This window comes from Elaeis guineensis, chromosome 9 (genome assembly GCF_000442705.2).
Source record: "Elaeis guineensis isolate ETL-2024a chromosome 9, EG11, whole genome shotgun sequence".
Taxonomy (NCBI): domain Eukaryota; kingdom Viridiplantae; phylum Streptophyta; class Magnoliopsida; order Arecales; family Arecaceae; genus Elaeis; species Elaeis guineensis.
This window is the reverse complement of record NC_026001.2, coordinates 91,157,387-91,182,450: the sequence shown is the minus strand read 5'-3', so window position 1 is coordinate 91,182,450 and position 25,064 is coordinate 91,157,387. Positions and strand designations below refer to the sequence as shown.

General features: G+C 35.1%; 1 protein-coding gene across 1 annotated transcript in view; it reads right to left on the bottom strand.

Annotated features, from left to right (window-relative positions):
* The window catches only part of LOC105042149 (MADS-box protein EJ2), a 64,143-nt gene extending 53,957 nt beyond the window's left edge, over window positions 1-10,186 (bottom strand). The window contains exon 1 of the mRNA XM_029263658.2: window positions 9,722-10,186. Within this exon, the coding sequence (XP_029119491.1) occupies window positions 9,722-9,906 (185 nt within the window). The 5' untranslated portion in view covers window positions 9,907-10,186. The remainder of the gene's footprint in view (window positions 1-9,721) is intronic.
* Window positions 10,187-25,064: the final 14,878 nt, after the last annotated feature.

The following is a 25,064-nucleotide window of genomic DNA, read 5'->3' as shown; positions in this document are numbered from 1 at the left end:
CCTCGGATTTTACTGGTCTATTGGATAAGGTGACTACAAAGATTGCGAGTTGGAAGTGGATGGCTTTATCGCTGGCTGGTAGAGTAACCCTACTCCAATCAGTGCTTTCATCTATACCCATCTATAGCATGTCTTGTGTTGCTGTTCCAATATCGATTCTTAAAAGACTAGAGAAGGGTTTCCGAGCATTTTTGTGGGGGCATGCATCCAATAGAAGATGTCTTCATCTCAAATCCTGGGGCACAGTTTATATGCCAAAAGATCAGGGAGGACTAAACTGCCACTCATTAATTTAAAGGAGGCGCATGTTATTATGTAAGCTTGCCATCCAAGTGGTCTTAAAACCGGATTCCCTATGGGCACATGTCAGCGGCTTAGTACCACTTTAAAGGGACACGGTGGAACTATAAGAAGCCTCCAACAAGTTCAGCTATATGGGCTAACATTTGTTCCTATGGACACTTTGTGCAGAACAATTTTCAGTGGACTATTAGTACCGGGTCTCAAATTGATGTTTTGAGAGACCCCTGGTTTACCTCCATTCCCTTCAATTATCAATGGCCAACTTATACCAATATGGGTCTGGCAGATTCTCATTTGCTTGTACAATCTTTCATTTCTCCCAATCGAGAGTGGAACTGCCAGCTTTTATCTTCCTTTTTTCCTAGCTGAAGTGATGACTGCTATATCTCAAATTCTTCTGGTAAGAGGGATGTAGTCTGATCAGCTCACTTGGGTCCACAGTAACTCAACTCATGTCACTCTTAAAGGGTTACACCAACTATTTCATCCTCCCCAGAAACCTATAAACCATGGCCAGTTTTGATGGATTTTTGGAAGATGCTTGTGCCAATGATGGTTAAAACCTTCTGGTGGTGATTGCTTTGGTGTCGACTACTGTCCAAATATCTGTTATGCAGCAAGGGTATTACATCAGAGGCTCAACAATTTGTGATGTCTGTGGACATAATACTGAGGATTGCCATCACATTTTCATTCAATGTCCTCATGCTATTGAATGTTGGAGGCAGCTCAGCGTTATATGCTGACTGAGCTTTGTTCCCAACTCTTTGCTGGTGTTAGAGAACTTCCTCTCTAGCTCCCAGGTAGAGAGAGAAAATCAAGCAAAGCTGGCATGTGCTATATGGCTTCTTTGGTCAGCTCGCAATGTGTGTATATTTCAGCAGGTTTTAACTCATCCGATACCACTGATTAGGTACATTTTTGGGTTAATTTCTGATGCTCGACTACTTAATTCTCACACTTTTGATGTCCCGGTAAGATACTGGGGTGCTGGAATTCATCTTATCTCTCATACTTCAATGCAGCAAGTGAGATGAAACCCTCCTCCCTTAAGGTGTTGTTTGGTATATCACCAGTAAAGTAATCACTGCAGAGATGTGATCATCGGTATGATGTGAGCACTAGGATGATATGCAAATACTGAGATGATGTGTGATCACTGTGTTCGGTATATCACTGAAATATCACTGAGAATAGAACTTTACTATGTTTGGTATATCACCAAGTAGTGATAGTGATAATATATAAAAAATTATAAATAGCCTTACATATTAGTATATAATAATTACTCTACAACTTGATTAAGTATTCTTCGTTCCCAACTCCTCACAAAAACATATAATGATAGTAATAATTATAATACTTATTATTATTAATATTATAGGTATCTGTTTTGGTTAGGTTATTAAAATGATATTACGATAACATTATATATAATCGGACTTGATTAGGTTTAGCCAATTTTAACCATTAATATCTGGACTGCTCGTTAGGAATGATTTAGCCTATCAAAACAAAATGAGGAAGAGAAAAGCATGAAAGATTTAGCATGATCCATCCATGCCAATTAACCACCTATAGAAATAAAATAGGCATCCAATAAATAAGTAAAAAGCATCCATGTTATTTAATTAAACCTACCAACAAAAATAAAATAGGCATCTAGTAGATAGGTATTTATAGAACGAGACGAGGAAGGTTTTTTTTTCTCTCTAATTTACTGATTAGGGATATTTTTGTCCCAAAATAACTTCAGCATATTACCAATATCCAATGACATATTATCACTTAGGGTATGTGTGGTGATAGCATTACTGCACAATACAGTGATGCAATCACTGAATTTATCACTGGATCCTTCATCGTTAGATGAAATTTTGCAACGTCAAATAAGATGATCATATCACCTAACTCACATCACTGGGGTGATGTGAAATATCACTCCTTACCAAATAGGACCTAAGGGTATTGAAGGTTAACTATAATGCATCAATCCATTCAAATTCGGCTACAGTAGCTTTCATAATTCGTGACCATCAAGGAAGGGTTCTTAGAGCTGGTGGTAAACAACTACTGGCCTCTCTACTATTTCTTTTGCAGAGCTCATCGCTGCTTGGATGGGTGTTACTGCTGTAATGGCTGAATTCCAAGCACAACAACCATGGCTTGAAGGTAATTCTCTAACAGTCATCACTTGGAGTAATAATTTTCATGTCAGCAGGGTCTAGGGTAATATCTATTTGGGGGACATCATGGGATTCAAAGCTTCATGGAAGGTTTTCTTAGCATCGCCTGTCCTACGAAAGGCAAATCTAGCAAATTTCATTGCTTCTCTTGCTACTCAGATTGAAGTATCCATATGTTTTGGGGACCCCATTCTAGTATTGCTCCTATATTTATTGCAAGCTGATGCCTTAGGAGTTTCTTTCACCAGGGCCTAAAGTTTCACATTATTGCATGCAGCTAATTGCATAGGTCTGGGCTCATTAGTTTTCTAATAGTTTTCTAGTTCTATTAGTACTATTTAGTTATATCTCCTTGTTCTGTATTTGTACTAGGATCCTCCTTTAACCTTCTACACTCGCCTACTTTGTACCCCCAAAAAAAAGAAAACCAATACTTTACCTTCTAACAAAGAAAACTCACTATAGAGGTAGAATTGGGAGAAAGGATGTCAAAAATAATATCATCACATTGAAATTAGCCTGGATAGGTTTTCGATGCTAAAGTAGCACTGACATGGTAGAGAATGCCATCAAAGGGCAAAACTGAGCTAGTGACAGGAGCAGTCAGAGGTTGAAGATCATTGCTTCGTATGGGCATGATGGTTGTAGATGGATAGGGATGTGGGCAATTTCTTTTTTTCTTCCTTGGTGATGATGTGGTTGGTGATGATGTGGTGATGGTGTGATAAACAATCATGACTCTTGAGATGACAATGATGGAGCATGGACCGTAGCTCTTGAGGTGACATTGATGGAGTGTGGAGCATAGATCTAGGGAAGATGGTTCGAGAGGTTGCTAAGGCTATAGTGATGGAGTGGCAAGGATGCGATAGTGGCGGTGGATCAAATTTGCACTAGTACCAATTGAAGAAAAAGGAGGGAAGAAAACAAATGAAGGAAAAGAGGAGAAAGGAAGAGCAGAGAGGAAGAGAGAGAAGCAACTCAATATTTTCAAATCTCACTAATGTAGAACTTGGGTTCTCAATTACATAGTCAGCAAGTATTTATAAACCCAAAATCCTAATAAGAGTCCATTTAGAAATCCTAATAAATATAGAAATAAAAATACTCAAGCCTTTATAAAACTCTAGTCCTAACAAAAATAGAATTCCTAATAAAAATAAAATTCTCTGGTTCCTATATTTGCACCTAGTGATAGTGCACTTAGATCTCTTATCGGATGGTCCTTCGTCATACGGCCAGAATATTTTCCAAAAGAAACATTTCAAAACCTTCATTCAAGGAAAGTGGGAACTTTTGAGGTGCTTAAAAGGCTCGATGCTACTAGAAGATGTACATGCTAGTCCCCTATTCAATGTGGAGGATCTCACTCTATGTTATGGAGACTGCGCCCACAATTAGAATGCCCAAAGTAGCACAAAAAGTTGAAGTTGTTGATGATATTCTTGATGAACGACATGTTTCAATAAGGGAAGTTATCAAAAGTCCTTAGTCAAGTGGAAAAGGAAAATAATCTCTAAAAGCATGTGGATCACCGCTTAAGAGTTTCAACATCTCAATACAACTCTTTTTGAGGCACATCAAGCTTTTCACTCATCGGAGCCGAGTTCCCTTTCATTAAGGGGAGTCAATGGGAATCAGCCCGCTTAAAAAAATCTAAAGATATATAGGAGTTTAAAAAAGATCATTAAAAAGTTAAGTGTATCTAGAATGGAACAAAAATTATATGGGGCAAACATCATAGAAAGAAATATGGAGCAAATTTTTATTTTGCCACATTTCCACTGTTGCCTATCTTAAAGCAGAAGTGTAAAAGTGAAAAACTTCTCCCAGTAACGAAGATGTTAGTCCCATGATTATAAAAAACTAAAAAAAGAAATAGAATCATGCATGGCATTCTTTCTTCCTCAGTTGCAAAACATACTTTTTACCATACATACTATAGGTAGATAATACACATCAAGCAAATTAGTCAATTAGCAAGATAATATACATATCTAGATAAATCGATACATAATGTCTAGAATATGATGTTCATCATTATACGATTAGATAATATACACTTAGAAATTTAGTTATCTAGTAATCCAATATGCACCTTCAAGTAAATTGATGTACAGTTTTTGAAATATTATATTCACCTGTACACACTACATAGTTAGGTGATACATGTCAACTTCCCAATATACATTGTAGGATTTTTTGATTCTAGATAAATCCTAAAGGTATGTATTGGTATTGAGCATTACATCGAAGAATCTTGTGGTGTGTATTGAGAAGTTAAAAGGTATATATCATCTAACCATGTAATGTGTACCAATAAATATGATATTTCAGAAACTATGGATCAATTTGCTTAAAGATGTGTATTGGATTGTTAGATTGCTAATTTGCTAAGTATATATCATTTAGCCGTGCATTGTATATCAGTGAATTTCATGTTCTACAAACTATATATCAATTTATGTAGATGACTTACTTGATGATTAATTTACTTGGTATGAATCACCTAGCCATATAATATATAGTGCTAAAAAATATATTCTGAAAATAAAGAAGAAAGAGAATGTCATATTTTTTTTAATCATGAGACTGATGACTCCATTAGTAGAAGTTTTTAACTTGTAAGTTTCTTTTTTAAGATGGATATTAAAGGAAATATGGCAAAATTATAAGCCCGCTCCATATTTCCTTCTATGGCGTTTGCCCAATAGAATGTGTTAGTCAAAAGAGCCTTTTAAATTTCCAACTAGGTCTAGAATGATTGGTTAAAGAGTCTTTTAGTTTTCCAATTAGGTTTTTAATTGTAGTCCTTGGTCATTAGTCAAAGTAGGTCCACATCTATTATTCTATGTCCTGATAGTTCTAAGAGTCTATATAAGGCTTCCTTGTATACTTTTGAAGGCAGGAATGGATTCAGTTTTATATTTACTTCTCTTTGGCATTAGTCCCGGATTATAAGCAGGTTTTCTAAGATTAGATGTCATCCTAAGGTTTGTCCAAACTCCAATGAGATGGACTCCTCCTACACTTCATTCCCAAATCCCATTAGAAAATTTCCATCCATTTATCCTTCTTTTTTGGCTTAACTCTTGAGTTGTATCAGATAGTTCGGGTACCATTAGATTTCAACATCCATAAAGAGGAAGAGAGAATGAGGAGGAAAAAGAAAAGGACCTCATGCACCACCAGATCGTCAAAGAGGAAGAGAAAGAGAGGAGTAAAAAGAAAAAGACCTTATGCACTTCTCAGGGGCACCATCATTAGGTCGTGTCTATCATCAACATCATCAAGGGAGAGGTTTAAGGTTTATTGATATCTCTTAGACAAGGAGGGGTCTAGCCATTAAAGGACAGAAGGTAGGCCTTTTGGGCATGCTCGGTTTGAGATTAAAAAATTTGTGTTAACTAGGTTAAAAGAAGTAAGTTGAAGGGGAAAGTGGAGAGCTAAACTATTCCTGTGTTAAGTCAGGTAAATAGGTTCATAAGGCAAAAGTTACGCATTTGTTCTGTATCAAGATTGGAAAGTACCCAATAAATATAACTGATAAGTATATGACAACAAAAACAAACAAAAAATCCAGCGATAAAATAATGAAATACAATGGAGTTCCCCCGACCCTCTCACTTAGTTTCCCTCTAACAATGAAATAAATATGTTAGCATATTCACTGATGTTTGGCTTGGATTTGGCGAGAATTGAAGTTAATGAAGCAATCACATGACTAACAAAATTTCTTTTTTCTTGATTCTAGTTGAGCCTTGCAACTCTATATAGGGCTAAAACTAGATCGGATGAGGATCAGATACCAACACATCCATATCTATATTTGTTTTATCTGATGAATACAAATATGGATACATATATCAATCGGATGCAAAAATTTATATTAAACGGATATGGATACAAATCGGATATTGGAAGTATGGATATAAAGATGGATATAAGTTGAATAATTAAACTTTATGACCATTGAATCAAAGATATTATAAAATGAATAATAAATCAAGTTAATAACATATTAATATCGTAATATATTTTTTTAAAAGTTCATGAGTATTATATTTAAAAGCAGAATTGAATATTCAGATACGGATTGGTAGTTATCTATCAATATCCACATCCATTTTTCTTTGATAGATGGATATAAATATTAGTCGTATCCTCAAATTTTTATCCATATCCGGATAGATTCAAATATGAAAATAGATCCGAATGGATAATATCTTATTCACTTTCACCCCTAACTCTATCACATACATGTTGGTTTTGAATAGTGGTCAAAATGGAAGCTCAACATCAAATATAAACAAGAGTATGAATTGGTGGGATTGGCAAATAGGACGAATGGTATTAGGTAGAGTTGTTTTCTAAGGAATTTAGGTATCATTGATATCCTCCTGGGTCCCTCAAAATTATCATGATAAGAAACAAAATGGAAACAAATGAAAGTAATGTGACATGCATCCTCTATTCTATTTCAAGACTTAAAACTCATATTAATCTGTATCAATACAAATGTATCATCCATCATAGCGAATTATGAGTAGATATGCAAACCATAGTATACTCATAACAAGAGATTTTAATACTCAAGAAAACAACTTACTTCATATCTAGCATGCATTATCTCAATAATTCCAAGATTTCCGAAATAGAATCTTCCTTCCTAATACAAATTCTAATAACATGGTGATCAAGTAGAGCTTCATGTAGTACTTAAATATAGGGAAGACCTATAATTTGATTTAAGAAACCTATCTTGTTCCCTGTGCATGGTTTGGTTTTGATAGATAAGGTTTCCTTTCCTAAGAAGATCCTCCTCAATTAGATCCCATTTAAACAATCATTCAACTCAATCTCATGTCTTTAACCCTTCTAATTTTCATCTGCAACTTGTGACCTTCCAACAATATCAAGGAGTGTCTTGCCTGTGATCTTCCAAAACTATGGATCCAAATAGTAATATCCCACAATCATGAATGTAGACACTGTACAAATTTTTAGCATGAACATTTGACTTTATGCAGTATCATTTGAGTGACAACCTCTTGCATTGTTACATTCATAATCCCATTACAAATAGACTGCATGTTGGATGATTTATTATTAGAAGACCCATGCCATCAATGAAGTTTAGGTTTGGATCTTATCACAAGACAACCCGAATCTAATAACTAAGGGAAACAAGAGTAGATCTTTTTCAGAGATCTCTAGAAAATATCATTTTGTAGGCTTGTAGCTAATATCAAAGCTTTCTACTATCATCATAGCAACTTGTTGAAGCAAAATAGCATTTACAACCAAGTATTTAGAAGACTCGCAAAATTTTGATATTTCATGATCAAGAGTATTATTTGATATCAGGACTTATAATTCTATACACTAGTATGGTTACTATCCATACCTCATCTTGACAACTTGAGTGATTGCCTTAGTTGGATACCATGCCGATAAACCTGATGGTTCGAATGGTTTTGAGCAAGTTATCACGTGACATCCAATAGGCTGAATGGAGCTTGACCGAGGTAGGCCGAATGATCACAAGAAGCATAAAAGTGCTAAATGTATATACTAGAATATTAGACCTAGGGACAACTCAACACCGGTAAGTGATAGTTAGACTTTAGGCCCCACAATAGTGCTCGCATAATATGTGGAAGTATGTGAGCAGTGACTAGAACGAGGGGAAAGGGAGGATCGTAGGATGTGACTATAGGAACCACTAAATATACATGAAGAATCACTTAGATGGTTATGGATGATTGAGAATAGCGCCTTGCATCATATAAATAATGAGATAAAAATCTCCTTTAGCCAATCAAACCCCTATTGTTATATTTACTTTTATTTTTACTTACTCTCGCATTTATCTATAGTTTATATGCTTTAGTTATCCTAGTTTATCCATAGGTATTAGAGTAGAATTATGGTCTCAGCTACAACCTACCTCCTACTCTTTCAGATAGGCGGTATCACATAGTGTCAATCTTTGAAGTTCAACCATCAAAACTCTCATTATCTTTGTTTCTATTATGGACATCGATTGCATGCTTATACACTTGCATGAACTGCCAGAGACTCACGTGCCATGTTCCATCCTTGCTAAGGATCCAATGGCCAACAATTATTTATTGACTAACAAATATATCTAAAATCCATAATCATTCATTTAAGATCATGAATCTAAGTATTAATTAATTTTTTATCAAGTTTATAATATGCGTCGGCCTTTGTTCTGCATGTAATATTGGAAATTTAAAGTCCTATAGCAATTAAGTAACATGATTTCCCACATAAAATATCCCAAACTCTCCTGAACCATTTAAATTGGTAATTAAGATGAAGTAAAAAAGCAATGAATTATGCTTTAAAAAAAAAGGAATAATAGCTATTGCAATAGAAAATGGAAGTATATTCGTGCATAGAAATAAAGACATGTGAATTACTCAAAAAAATTTTAATGCAAGAATAAATAAAAGTAAGACTGAAAAAAATCCGATGGAACAACGGTCAGTGGCAAGGCATCAGATATTAAATAATGATAAAAGGAATTAACAGAACAGTTCAGCAGGAGGAAACCAAGAATCCACAAAATAACAGTAAACTAGATGCACCAGGATAAGCCAAGCGCAAACTATCGGTAGGAGAAATTTGTGAATTCCGATGACTCTCTAGAAGAGACCAACTATGACGTCATAGAAAAGCTATGAATGATCCCGGATTCCGATGGTTCGAGAAACCGAAGGCGACCTAAAATGAAGAAGTTTTGAAAAAAAAATTCCAAAAATAAGGTTTGGAGATCGATGAAAGATTCAAGTTCATGGAGACTGTTCCACCAACGTATGGAAGGGATTCGGGGAAACGAATTGCTATTCGAATCCGGAAACGTTAAGCAAAAAATAATAGAACTCTCGAAACGTTTTACCAAAAATAAATCTTCAAGAACAAAAACAAAGTATCTCCATTTCACTCCATCTCAAGCCATCCCCTGTCCTCCTTCGTTCCCAACGACCTTGAAATCCGCATCACATCGCCGCCGCTAAAATTAAACAAGGCGAGACTCGACTTCGGAAAGAGAAGGGAAAACCGATAAAGCTAAGAAGATAAAAACGGATCAAACACGTACGGTTACACCTAAATTTCGAGGAATCTAAAGGGTTTTCAGATCCAAAGATCTATCTGGCCGCCGGGTGGAGAGAGGTGTACGGAGAAGGGAAGGGAAGGCTTACCTGGAGGTGCTCGCGAAGTCGTAGAGCTTGCCCTTGGCAGAGAAGATGATGAGGCCGACCTCGGCGTCGCAGAGGACGGCGAGCTCGTGCGCCTTCTTGAGTAGGCCACTCCGCCGCTTGGAGAAGCTCACCTGGCGGCTCGTCTTGTCCTCGATCCGCCGGAGCTCCACCCTCCCCCTCACCATTGCCGCCGCCGGAACCCTAACCCTGAATCCAAAACCAGAAAGACGAATCCTTCGAGTGGATGATCGCAGGAAGAAGGCGAGAGGGGGCGGTGGTACTTATAGCTCCCGGTCTCCAATATAGCTCCCGGTCTCGAATAAGAAAGAAAGAGTGAAGAGAGAGATTCCCTCCGCTCCTCCCCACAACCCACCGCGCTCTTTGCACACGAGAGAGTGGTCCCTTTGGTGGAGAAGTGGGGCCCACCAGAGACCCGAACATGGAGGAGAGAGGCGGTTCGGTCGTTATAAGATGGGAAATGGGAGCGGTGGACGCCGCAAGCGAGGAGGAAGATCGCGTGCGCTACTCTGCGCCGAGCTCTGGCTGACAGACACGTGTCAGGGTGGTCGCGACGCGAGAGTTCTGTTTCGAAAAGAAATGGCAGGCCCCCTGGTTTGCTATGGGTCCCAATCATTGGTGTCAAAACAAAAACTCAAAAATTAAATAAATTATTATTTTTATAATTAATATATTTTTTATTTTAAAAATATTTTTTTATTGACTATACAATATAGTCAGAAGGCACCATTAAACAAATTAATTATCAGATAAATTAATATATATATTTAAATAAATTAATATATAATTTTCAAAACATTACATAATGTACGACTATATATATATATATATATATATATATATATATATATATATAAATTAGTCATCTAGTAATTTGATATATATTTTTAAATAAATTAATATATATTTTTAAGATTTCATATTCATTAGTATGCACTATACGGCCAAATATACATACTCATCATTTTCTAATAAATCAATACTTAGTTTTTAGAATATGCATTTTATCTATATTGGATCACTATCAGGTATATATCAAAGAATTTTATAGTATATATCATGAAATCGATAAATATGTATTATCCGATCATTTTGTGTATACTAATGAATATAATATTTAAAAAATTATATATCGATTTATTTGAAGATATATTTTAAGTTGCTAAATGACTGATTTACTAAGTATATATCATCTGATCATATATTATATATATTGATGAATACCATATTTTAAAAACTATATATCAATTTATCTAGATGTGTACTAGCTTGTTATATGACTAATTCATATAATATGTATTATCTAACTATATAGTATGTATCGATAAAAAGTATGTTTTGAGAACAAGGAAGAAAAAAGATGCCATGCATGAATTTTTTTTTTTTTTTTTTTTTTGTTATCACGACACTAATAACCCATTAATAGAAGAAGTCCCTGGCTTTTGAACTTTTGCTTTAGGATGGGCACCAGAGGAAATGTAGAAAATGGGAAGCCTGTCCCCAATTTTCTTCTTTGGTGCCCACCCCATATGATTTTTGCTCTTCTATTTCTTTATTATCATTCCTCTCCCTGTTACCCTTCTAACTAGGGATGGCATCAAGCTGAGTTCCGAATGGATTTTTACCTATCTAAATCCAAATATCTAATAAACTATCCAAATCCAATTCAAACACTATAGAGACTAGATTTTTTTTGCCCAAACCCATCTCAATTGGATATCGGGTAATTCGAGTTTATCCGATCCGAATCCAATTGAGTCAAATTGAGCATTTTTTTTTAATTTTCATTTCATAAATCATACGTATCTTAAAAAAATAAAATTCAATAATATTTAGTTCTATATTTAATTAAAATAAAATTCAAACTGTCCTAAGCAAATAAAATCCAATAACAATTAGTTCAACAATATTTAGTTTCATATTCAATCAAAATAAACTTTAAATATAATATAAATTTAATAGATAAAGACATTCAAAAATAACACTTAGTTCTAATACCTCTAATGAATTGACAACTAGCTAACAGACTAATGGTGGTGTCACTACTGACCAAAGGAAGGGACAACGGAATGATTGATGGATGGTGGTGTGGGTTTGGCCGACTGGTTGTATGGAATTGTGGGTGAGGAGGGTTTAATTAATGGGTTTGCCGTTTTGTGCTTTGTTCTTGTGGGGCAATAGCTGAAGGGAACAAGGGAAGAAAAGAAAGGGAGAAATGAATGGATAAGTTAGGATTTAATAACTAATAGATGGTAATTGATAAAATATATTTAATATAATATATATGTATATATTTTAGAATATCAAAATATTTCGGATTGGGTTCAAGTCGGGTGCATAACTATCCAGTCTCAGTCGAAACCTAAAGTTAAGTATTTGGATTTTATCTAAATCTGGTCTAAATTCAGTTAACGCATTGACTACCCGATTCAATCAGGCCGGGTTGGATATCTGTCGGTTTGAATTTTATTGCCATCATTACTTTCAATGTGGAAAGAAATTTAACAAAGCTTTTCTCTTCATGTTCTTTTTCAAATATTTACTATTTTGCAAAACCCTGGCCTCCTCCTACCCCTTCCTAGAATTCGACAGCCACTCCCCCCACTGCATCCAACCCTGACTGCACAATGATCGGCTCTCTTATATGGGCGGCAGCACCAACATTCTTACGGTTGATCGCTCCAATCCGCTTCACTACCTCCAACGACCACTTTTGATTATGGACCTCGAACTGCTCTTCTCTTCTCTATTGCTCGAGTACAACTACCTACTTCCCTTCCCAGTCAAGCCCGCTATCCGCCCGTGTCTTCCACTTTGATGCCCTCAAGTACTTTGTTCTTGTGATCCAGTCAGCACCACCCACCACTCTAAGGTAGAGTTGCCGAGGCCATATTTCCTCAACAAGGCTTTGTGGTGCCCCTAGCAAAGAGTCGAGGATCCGATCTTTGAGCAACTCTCATTTCTTGAAAATTTTTGGCTTAATTTATAAAAAAAAACTAAAAACTTTGTGTATAGATTTTACTAAAACTCTGAACTTCAATTTTTCATAAATGGACTTCCGAATTTTTACCCTGCTAATAATTGGACCCTTACGTCACTGAGGCATTAACTACATAACGACAAATGTCACATGCGTCATTGACGTAAGGGTCCAATTGTTAATGGGTTAAAGGTCGGGAGATCAATTGTGAAAAATTAAAGCTCGAGATTTAAGTTAAATCCGAACACAAAGTGCAGAGTTTTTTATTGAATTAAAGCAATTTTTTTTAGATGGAGATCCTTGGTTGGGATAAGCTGGTCTTTGAATTAGCTTGACTCCATTCCACTCCAATATACAAGGAATATTATGATTATTTTTAAAAATTATTAATATTAAAATATATTAATTAATGATTTAGAATTGAACCAAGTTAGTTCAGTATTAATAAAAATTGGATTGATTCTAGTTCAAGATAGAATTGATTTTTACTCCAATTTAAAATTTTTTTAGACTATTTAATTAGTCTCATGTTCAATTCAATTGATTTGAAATTATGTTTAAATTAAGCTTCAAATAGTGATAAATAAACTAAACTTCATTCTAACTTTTGAATTCGAGATTAATTAATTTCAAATCAAATTTGATTAGATCTAGATTCCACCTCAACTTTATTTAGGAGTGGCAATCAGGTTGGGTCAAGTCGGACATAGATCAAATTGGATACCGATCAGGTCAAAACTACATAATTTATTTATTAAATAGGTCAAAAATTTAGATCTGAATAGGGATGGCAATGGATGGTATACCCACAAAATTTGCCCTACTTGTATCCGAACCCATTTAAAATCTTATTACCTGAACCCATCCCAAACTTGATTACAAAATTAACTAAAAATCCTAAACCTATCCCATTTAAAATTGGTATACCTGCCAAACTCACCTGCTTATCTTTTATTCAGGTCAGATTATTCAGGTACCCGAATGCCCCTGACCAAAAATTGGTTTCTTTGATTCGAGCATGACTCCTACCCAATCTTTCGAAATGAAATATTGCTACCAAGATTGAGCTCTCAAAACCTCAAGGGACTAACTAACACAAAATCCCATATGCTTGAGAAAACAAACCCAATCAAAACCCAAGAAAACCCTCTGATCTCCCTCAAGTGCTCTCCTTCCCTATAGATCTCTGAAAAAGAGAGTGAACTAAAATCAAAAAGAAGTGAAAAGAAAAAAATGATCAATCTCTATGGGAAAAGGTCTTATCTTTTAATTTTTTCCGTCTTTCCTTTGTTTTTGTTGATTTTTCCTATAGTTTTCCCTAATTTTTTTTTCACTATTCTTTTTCCATCCTCAAGAGTCTCAATCGGTGGGAAACTTGGAGCAGTGGCTTTTCCTTTATTATTCTATCCTCCGGAGTCTCAATTGAGTGGGAGGCTTGGAGCAGTGAGCCACTTTTCCTCCCTTTTTCCATCTTTAGGGGTCTCAATTGAGTGGGAGGCTTGGAGCGGCAGCTAAATAGGAAAGCTTGGACAATAGCTAGGGTTTTGTATTGGTATTTATTTACTACCTGATTCGGGTAGTGGATATTCGAGGGGCAAATCCCAAAGCTGTCCAAACTTGTTCAAGTTTAATTTTAAACTAGCTTATAATCTCATGCGATATATGGGATACGATTTTTTTAAAATAATATATGATTTTATTTATCTATTTTATTTTATCTATTGTATATATATTTTAAAAATAGTTAAAATAATTAAAAAAATATATTTTGTGCATTGCGTGTATTATAAACTATCAGACAAATCTTATGAAAATTTGGTGATCCAGATTCCATGAAGCTCCTTCTTAAATACATCATTTCTTACTATTTTTGCTTTTAATCAGTTTTAAACCTATCCATCTCTCTTTCCCCTCCTCCTTGGATCCTCTCCTCCCACACCTCCAACTCTCTCAATGTTAGCACTAATAGTATGTTCATAACATGTTTAAAGATACAACAGGAAGTTAATAAATCCAAGAACTTAGCACTACAAAATTCAAAAAATTTTAAAAACTTATTTAATATTCAAAAAGAAAAATAATTTCAAAATAAGTATATGACTACTTCCTTCCAACCACTGACAAATAATGCATGCGCACAACTGTATAAACATGTGTGCATAGATACGTGCATACACAAAATTAGACAGACAAACATACAGATCAATTTATAACAAAAATTGATAGTTTAAAACACTCATAGAAATCAATTTAAGTTTATAATGATATGGTAAATATTGTTAAGTTTAGAATGATATGATAACTTCTCTAATATCAACTTCTTTTATAAAGCCTCCATTTGGGCCATTATTATTTCAGACATTTTCCTTGCTTTCTCCAAGTCTATCTGGCCATTACCTAAGGCTGGACCATGATCGGACTATTCCCCTCGATGTGCGCCACCACTTGCATGCATCTGGCCAGGTAAGTTGGATGGAGCTTCAAGCGGCCAGCTATCGCTCAATACACCAGACTGCTCCAACTCGGGCACCACCACTCACCACTGCTCCCCATCCCAATTGTACTCCCTTAGGGTGCCACTCCCCTCGTCCACCACATAGATAGAAGTGCCATCGTCATCCACCGATGCTACAGAGCCGATCTAGCCAGCGAGGAGGGTGGGTGGCATGTCTTCATTGTGATCGGAGCGAATGTTGTAGATGATGCCCTTCTTGGCATCTTGGCCTCGTAGGTTGACCATGCACAGCTTTCCCCAGACAGCCAATACCTCAACGGACTCTTGGATGAAGCGACCGCTATGGCGGAGCTGCACCACGGGCTCCTATACAGCTAAGGTGAAGGGGCCTAAGTGGGGGTCCCAATGGGTGATGGAACGTGAGATGTCAGCATTGTACTTAGGGCCCACACCTTGGTGAGATACACTACAAGAAAATTTAATATTAGCGATGGCCAATCGCCATCGCTAATAATGGGAATGTCATCACTACTGCTATTAGCGACGCACGGCTATCGCTAAAAAGTGGCTGGAAAAAAGCTCGACACTAAAGCTGCATATTAGCAATGACAGATTAGCCATCACTAATAATGATACTAGTGACGGCTTTCCATCACTTATAATATTTTTTGAATTTAAAATTAAAAAATTAAAAAAATAATAATAGTGATGGTATTCTATCTCTAATAAGCCATTGCTAATATGCTTTAGCGATGGCATTTCCATCGCTACAGCCATCGCTAATAATTATATTTTTTTAAAAAAATATTTTTAATAATTATATTTATTAAAATTTATTATAATTTAATTAATAAATAATTATATTTAATAAAATTTATTATAATTAAATTAACAAAAAACACATATTTATGGATATTATACAACTAACAATTAACTATCACCATCATAAATAAAAAATTAATATTATATATTACTTCAAAATTAAATTATATAAATAAGACTGCTCAAATTTTAAATACATTATATCAAAACTAAAAAAAATCAATGGAGATCGTTCTCCTATTTTTTCTCCTATACGTCCTCTGCTGTAGTAGGTGGATGAGAGCAGGATGTCTCAGCATCCCGTAATGAAAAAAAATAAAATAATATTAATAACTTTAAAACTAAATTAATTAAAACTGTAAAACTATTATAATTGATGCTCCTCAAGCCTAAATCTTTACAGATAGATATATTTTGATATACTATCTTGATTTTTAAATAAAGTATTTCTTCACATTTTATTTGATGATACAGAGCTATAGACACCTCTAGCCAGTACTCCATCGGATGGTTAAGTTGAATTTTGATCTTTTGAATACTCCCTCCCTTCCATTTAAAGCCTAAACCAGTACGGAGGAATATATTTTGATATACTCTAATTCTCAAATGAATTATTTTCATGTATTCTATTTGATGATACGAAGCTATAGATACCTTCAGCCTATCCATCAGATAATTAGATTGAATTTTGACCCCCTGATACCCCTTCCTTCCATCTCAAGCCTAAACCGATATGGAAGAGTACATTTTGATATACTTCTCTGATTCTCAAATAGATTATTTATATACGTCACATTCGATGATACGGACGTATCTACACCTCCATCCCATCCATCAGATAGGTAGATTGACTTTTGACCCCTAGATCCCCTTCTTCCGATTCAAGCTTAACTATATGAAGTTTCTAAATATAAAAATTTAAAATAAATAAAAAAATTTATTAATACTATTTTACTTATCTGCTATGATGGCTACAATAACGAGCTCAGCTGATTGTGTAGATATGAATTTTAAAGAATCTCAACAATCGTATCACAGATGGCATCTCAGAAGCTCTGAGGTCGCTGGTAAAAAAAATCTCTGTACGACCTCCTTGACATATGCATCACCCCTCATCTAGATCATCGAGATCTGAGAGAAGGATGTCGAAGACCAGCGAGCTACTGGAGGGTCGAAGCTATGCTCGAACCCTATGATCCGGCTCCTAGTAACCCCTCCAATGGCCCTAAGCTATCCCTCGAGGTTAAAGAGGGGCTGATAGGATGGGTCCTTACCGTACTATGCTATGACGTACTCTGCATAATCTACCTACATAGTTTAGAAATTTATTAGTGCTATTATACATATCAGTATATATAAAAATTTAATAAATAATATTTTATTTTATCGCAATCCATCCAGACCTAGAATCTAAGTAATCACTGATCCTCCTAAACTAGTGTGTGGCCTTCCGCAATTGCAGCTGCCGTGGTACATGATCAAGCTGCCAAGTTTACAATAAATAAAGAAATTAAGTTAATAAAAACAAACATATGATCAATTAAAAATGAGATTAATATAACTTTAGAATTTTTACCAATCTATCTGCTATAATATATATACTAACGGAGCTATCAGTGTGCTTCATCGAATCCTGCTGGACAGTCCGATTCTTTCGGACCCTCTGCCATTTACTGGAGTACTCCTCACTACTCCATTGATCACAAAGGGCCTCCCATACATCCATCCGCATCCAATAATCTATGAAAGACTTCCAGTTTGATGATGATTCAGAACTGGAGAACTCAATGATGGCCTACCTAAGGTGGTACAGCCTATCCCGGAGCCTACATATAGCAATCTCCTCGAAGGTCTGACGATCGATCTCCTTATCCTTAGGAGTCTCGAATCGGTAGTATGACTGCAAATAAAGGATGGCATGTATTAATATTGAAATTACAAACATTCCAACATACCATAAATTTAAAAATTAAACACCTTTGACTTACCACGAATATCTCTCATGCAGCGTCACGAGCCCTCGACAGCCAATTGAAAAACTCATTCACTGACCCCGGCATCAATCATCGGATGATCTTCGTAATCACATAAAATATCCCAAGCTTCCTAAATATCTTGCAAAATTGATTTTGAACAATAAATGTTGATTCTAAAACAGATAAAATTTTTTAAACTTATTTCTCGAAGATCTAGTACTTACGAGTGACTTTGAAAGTGCACGAGCTCTCTATCTTCTGATCAAGTTGGAGGTACCATGAGCCAGACGGATCCTCTACCATGATACTAAGACTGAGAGCTGGTCACTGCTCTGTATAACTGTAGGATCAATGGTGACCCTATATCGTTCGAACTTGAGAGTAGCAAAAGATCATAAAGAATATTATATTAGATAATGAAGGACAAAAATATAACATAATTGAGAATTTTTAAAGTGTTAGAGTTTATCTCATGGTGTGGATGCCATAGAACCACATAAGCTGGCCACACAAGAGCTATCTCCTCTAGAGCTTTGTCCTCTGGAGCTCTCTCCTCGGCTAGCACGGCTCCGTCCTCTGGGGGTAGTCATTCTATAATCTCTAAAAATAAAAATAAATAGATTCACGGATTAATTATACAATTATGGTAAGTAATGTAATAATTGAAATGATACAATACAAGTATGAAAAGCAATAAAACAAACACACCACAAAGACAAAAATTGCTCCATCTGCTCTAGGGTTGACTTTGATTATTCAAAAGTCAACACCCTCAGCCCTGGGGTCGACTCCTGCTGCGTGCTAGTTCTCCAGCGTGCCATAGTCGACGCCTTTGACCTTGGGGTCGACTACTCATCGGCCTCTTTAAGTATCTGTTAGATTCTTCTTCTGATTCTTCTTCCTTTTTTTCTTCCACTTATTCCTCTTCTTCCTTTTCTCCACCTTCTTGGATAAGATTATCCTTTAAAATAAACTCAATATGATCTACCTCCTCGTGTTGTCCATCATGTAGGAAAATTCACAGAGCATCCAACTTTACATCTATTAAAGACTAATGAACTCTTAATATTTCATCCTTTTGAAAGCATTCTGGTAAATGAGACTCTTCTTCTTCTTCTTCGAGCTCGTAATAAATGGCTCGAGACTTAATTTTACATACAGCCCACCAATTTTTCCTTTCTCTCTTCCTTGATGGAAAAAGAGTATAATATACTTGAACAGCTTATTGAGCTAGCATAAAAGGATCGTTAACATATGCTTTTGATCTATATTTGATTTTAATAAGCCCATGTCGTGGATCAACCTTCATACATTGATCGGTATCATACCATCGGTACTTAAATAAAATAATACTATTACCTCTAAGGTAGGTCAACTTGATCACTTCTTCGAAGATTCTATAGTAGTCACTCTTTGTCTCTTCCCACTAGTTATCCTTTATATGCACACTATTATTTATTATACTCTTATGATATCTATATTGCTGGGTGTAAAATTTAAAATCATTTATGTTATAGTCATTATAATATGTCACATATTTTAATGGTCTGTAATTTAATGGTCTTAGCTTCTTAGGTATAAATTCGCCCCCTTGCATGACCTGCATGATACAAAAAGAATAAATTTAAAAAAATTAGAATAAATGATCAGACAATAGTCGCTTACCAATTGGTGGAATCAATTTGTAAAGTTCTGTGAGCACTGAGTAAAAATTTCTTCTTCATTTATCATCAGATTGTTCCATCTTAGCATCTCATCATATTACCAATACATGCATAAGATAAGTACAAGATGATAAGTGATTAAAGAGTTGAGATTGTGATGGATACTTACTCAATATATGGATCGACCTCCACATAGTTTAGCAAAATATATGTCTCTACTTATTGAATTTCAGTATTAGTTAATATCCAGTGAATCTCGTGCCCAAATTCACGAGCGGGATAGACAAATATTAAGATCTCCACCTCTGATTCCTCACCACCACCATCATCATTTTGATCCTGAGTCAGCTTTGTCTACACACCGGGTTAAAGTAGTGTCTGTTGAAATTAAAAATTTCTTCAATTAGATAAGCCTCCACAATAGAACCTTCGACTCTGGCCTTATTTTTCACTTTTTTCTTGAGACTGTGTGTGTATCTTTTAAATGGATATATCCATCTATACTGCACTGGTCCCCCGACCTTAGCTTTATATGCCAGATGAATCATAAGATGCTCCATGGAGTCTAAGAAATTAGGAGAGAATTTTTTCTTCAACTTGCATATAGTCTCTATACTGCTAGTCTTAAAATTGGAGATATAATTGATAAATAGTTCGATAGCACAAATATCTCTGAAAAAAGATTAAGTTTGATCAAAGAACTCCATATAGGGTTGGAAAGATCATATCAAGCCAATGAGAGTAATCATTGCATGAAGATATGGCAGTCATGGCTCTTTAGCCCATAGAACTTGCAATCTTTGATATTGATGCATCGAGCTAAATTATTTGCATAACCATCTAGAAATTTGAGATTTTTACACCATTTATATACATCCTTCAACTGCTCTCTCGTTAAAGTGTAAGTTGCTTTCAGCTTCAAAAATTTTTTCAGAGACACCTTAGCCAGCTCAAATAGAGGACGCTTGAGTATGTTCTTCATATCTACTCGGGCCTTGAGATTATCCTTCATTTTACTCTTGACATTCATAATAGTGTAGAAAATATTATCAAATATATTCTTCTCAATGTATATGACATCAAGATTATGATAGATCAAATTGGTAGACCAGTATGATACAAAAAATACTATGCTTCACCCAGTTATGAGTTCTACCGAATCTCTGAAGTTTTTACTTGTTAAATGGTATGCCAAATTGAATTTCATCCAATTGAGATATCTCCTGAAATACTTTCATACCACTGAGTCATGGGGGTGCCTCATCCTTCTCTATTTTATTCCTCCTGAAACTCTTGCTGCTTTCGAAAAGAATGATACTCGGAGAGAAATTGATGATGACAATCGAACCAATAGAATTTATGACCATTCTCAAGTTGAAATACTTTTATATTTTCCATGCAATAGGAACATGCTAGCTTTCTATGAGTGCTCCAACCTGATAGCATCCCATAAGTAAATCGCTAATGATCCACTTTAATGCAGTCTTTATTATGAAATTCTGCTTGTTCGATAAATCAAAGGTATGTATACCATCGAACCATAAGAATTTTAGCTCATCAATAAGAGGCCTTAGATATACATCAATACTTCTACCAAGTGTCGTGGTCCAAGAATGACTAATGTAAGAAAGATGTTATGTTCTTTCATGTATATCCTAAGTGATAGATTGTATGGAGTAATAAAGACTGGCCAACATAAATAGGTTCCACTGCATGACTGAACGGTGTAAATCCATCGGTAGATAGACCCAATCTGATATTGTGTGATTCCTGAGCAAAGAAAGGATGTCAAGCATAAAATTTTTTCCATACCTCACTATCCGATAGATGAGTCATCATATCGGAGTGCTTGCAAATCCATTCTTTGTGCCATCTCATTTGTCCGATAGTACTCTTGGACAAGTAGAGCCTCCGAAGTCTCAGAGTGAGGGAAAGAAATAGTATCGAAGAACCTTATATGGTATGTTCTTTTGATTCTTATCCTCTTGTCTTGGCTTAAATTAGCTTTCACCACATATGTCACATGAGCTCTTCAGTTGGTCATTCTTATAGAAAAGCATGCAAATATTACGGCATGCATCTATCTTCTCATATCCCATGCCTAACCCTTTCATCATTTTCTTTGATGCATAGAAACTTTCAACAAACTTCTCATCCTTTGGTAGCATTTTTTTTATGATTACTATGATCCTGTCATAACAGTTGACCGTCATATTAAATTTAACCTTCAAGTTCAACAATGCTGATACAACTGATAATATAATATGTATTAATATCCTGACCACAGTGGTTCATCAGTATCTCTCGGTATACGATAGAAATCATCGCTGTCAGCTTTTAGATTATCCTCTATATCTCAGTTAAATTCAGAACCAGCAGCATCTATAACCATGTCTACCATTCTATCTGTATCCCTATTCTACTCATTTCTAACTCTTGTAACTATCTCCCATGTCTCTCCATGCAAGTACCAATACTTGTAATTGGGCATAAATCACTCCTATATAAATGGACAATCATCATATCCCTATCAAGTATTTCTTTATTGCCACATCTCATACATGGGCAATGAGTCCGCTCTTGATGTAAGAGTGTCATATTTTTGAAAACATAATCACAAAAGTACTCTACACCCTCCTTGTATTCAATAAAAATCATCTCATCGATTACTCGACGTACTATAACAGAATAGAGTATTAGCAATGCAAAAAATTCATCGTCAATACTGAATTTTCATCATTAATAGTTATTAGCAATAAAATTATTGTCACTAATATTTCATCGCAAATAATGACATCATTGATAACTTTTTATAATGAAAAAAAAATTTCATCACACTAATCGATATTATCGATCAAAAATTTTTATCGTTAAAAAAGCTATTTTTCAAAAACTATTCATGGAAAAAAAAATTTATCGTAAAAAAGTAATTTACGATGAATTATTACATCACTAATAAAAAAATAATTTAAAAAATAATTTATAATAAAATTCTTTCATCGCTATTAATTTAATTAAAAATTTTTATAAAATTTAAATTTATAAAAAAATATTAGCGATGTAAAAGTTTCATTGCTAATATGATAATTGTCGATGAAATTTTTCATCAATACTAAATTAGTAATTATTTATAATGAATCTATTTTTATCATTAATAATTTAATATAAAATTTTAATATTTTTAAATTTATTAAAAAATTATTTACAACCAATTATTTTCATCGTTAATAGGTTTTTTGGCGATCAAAGTTTCATCAAAAATAATTCTATCACTAAAAAATTATACATAATTTTTTTAAAAATAATTTATGAATATTTTTTTAAATTTATATTTATAATATTTTTATTTATAAACTATAAAATAAAAATAAAAAATTTACATAATAAATCTATAAATAAATTTTATCATTTTATTATATTAAATTAAAATTATAAAAAATTTAAAATAAAAATAAAAAACAACATAAACAGGCCATCAAGTATCGACATCTGTAAAAGGAGAATGGGCTGGGGAAGAAGAGCGCTCGGACTGACCTGCTGCTACCTCATCTACTTCATCATCCGCTCTATTTGTACCATCTGCTCCATCATCTAGATCTGGAGCAGTTGGTACTCATCGATGCATGCAGCCAACTCATCAGTTCACTGCTCAACCTACTGTCTATCCTCAGTAATCTGCCTCTGCATCTCCGCCAGCCAAGCATCGCAGGCAGCATGGATGTCAGCTTTGAACGAGCATGACGATGAGGAAGCACTGATCCCATGCCCTAGACCCGTAACATAACAGGATCTTGCACTAAGCATCTGATCACAGATCTCGTCATCTGTGGGTGCGGTCGAGCCCTCAGGGATAGGCTGGGATCTGATGTCTATCACACGATCTTGAAAATTAAAGTTATAGCTATTTTAATTTCGTATTGAAAATTAAACTATGAATAAAAAAATAATTAAAAAAATTTACAAAAAGTTTCTAGCTCTCCATCGTCCACTCTCTTGACCGTCGCTGGTGGGTCCGCTGGTAGATATTAATCCTATCAGGAAGCTTGCCACTCTCTGCATCTCTCTACAATTTAAGAATAATTAATTAAAAAAAATTTAAATAGTTAGAGAGTTAAAATATGCTAATTAAAAATTACTTACCATCTGCTCCATATGACGAACGAACGACCTCAAACCCCCACCATGCAACACGGTCTGTCTTGCCCGATTCGTAATGTTTTAGGCACATCGTCTCTGTATAGTTAGCAATCAAATTAGTAGGTAACAAACTGAATTTAAGAATAAATGATTCGATCATTAAACTCTAAAAAAAAAGAAGTTTGGATGTGTAACCTGATATGTCGGATCCTCGTAATGCCGGCATACGAGAGCCCAATCATTCATAGTGATGCTGTCATACGGCCACTATCACGCTGCCTCCACCCCATGGTCCTGCATCATATGATACCAATGCTGATGAATGTGATGGTGATACTCCTTAAAATGCAAGCATAAATGAGCATTCACAGCTCGCCACATGCAATCCTCCTCAAAATCAACAATATCAAATACACCCTGCCAATAACAAATATTAGAAGAATACCATGCTAATTAAATATTCACAGTATAATTTATTTTACCTGTAACTGAGTGTAGAAAATCTCTCTCTAAACTCATCTAACGTGACGCTAATCGAAAAGCATCATGGGGGCATAGCTACAGCATATGATGTCCAGCTCGATCTACCACGGCTCGCACTATCTCCTAGCGAGCTTGGTATAGTCAGATAGTATCTTTAGAGCAAGATTCTTCGATGGACCTCACTCTCGCCTCACCATCAATGGAGATTGACCTAAAATAATAATAAATAAATCATTAAAATGATAGCTATCCAAATAAAAAATCAAATTTTATTATATCAAAAGTATAATAAAACCACTCGGACCCGCCTCACTCGGACCTATCTCACTGGGACCTGTCAGTGCAGAACCCTCTAATGACTCTGCTAGTGCGGCAATGGAAATGAGTGAAGGCGCTTCAGCCTCAGGGGTAGGCTGCGAACGCGAACGTCATCGTCTGTCTTCTGGTGCCATATCTGCAATTCTTGACATATAAATGAATATAATATTAAACAATAATAGTGAAAAATAAATTACATTCTAATGAATAGAATTATATCGCATACCATTATTGCAAGAGAAGATTCAACAAAGAATATAGATCTACTCATCAATATCCGTTTCTTCCTCGATATGTAAGTCCTCCTCCGAATCACAACAATCAACTAATATATTATTTTCTATCTTATCGTCATTTATGAACTGATCATTATCTTCTGACTCATCAAGATTAAATATAAAATCAGCTTCAACTTCGTTGGACGGCAGATCAGTCCTATTCAAAAGAGCTGTTACAAATTCTTCATCAATAAGAAGCTCGGCTATTATTT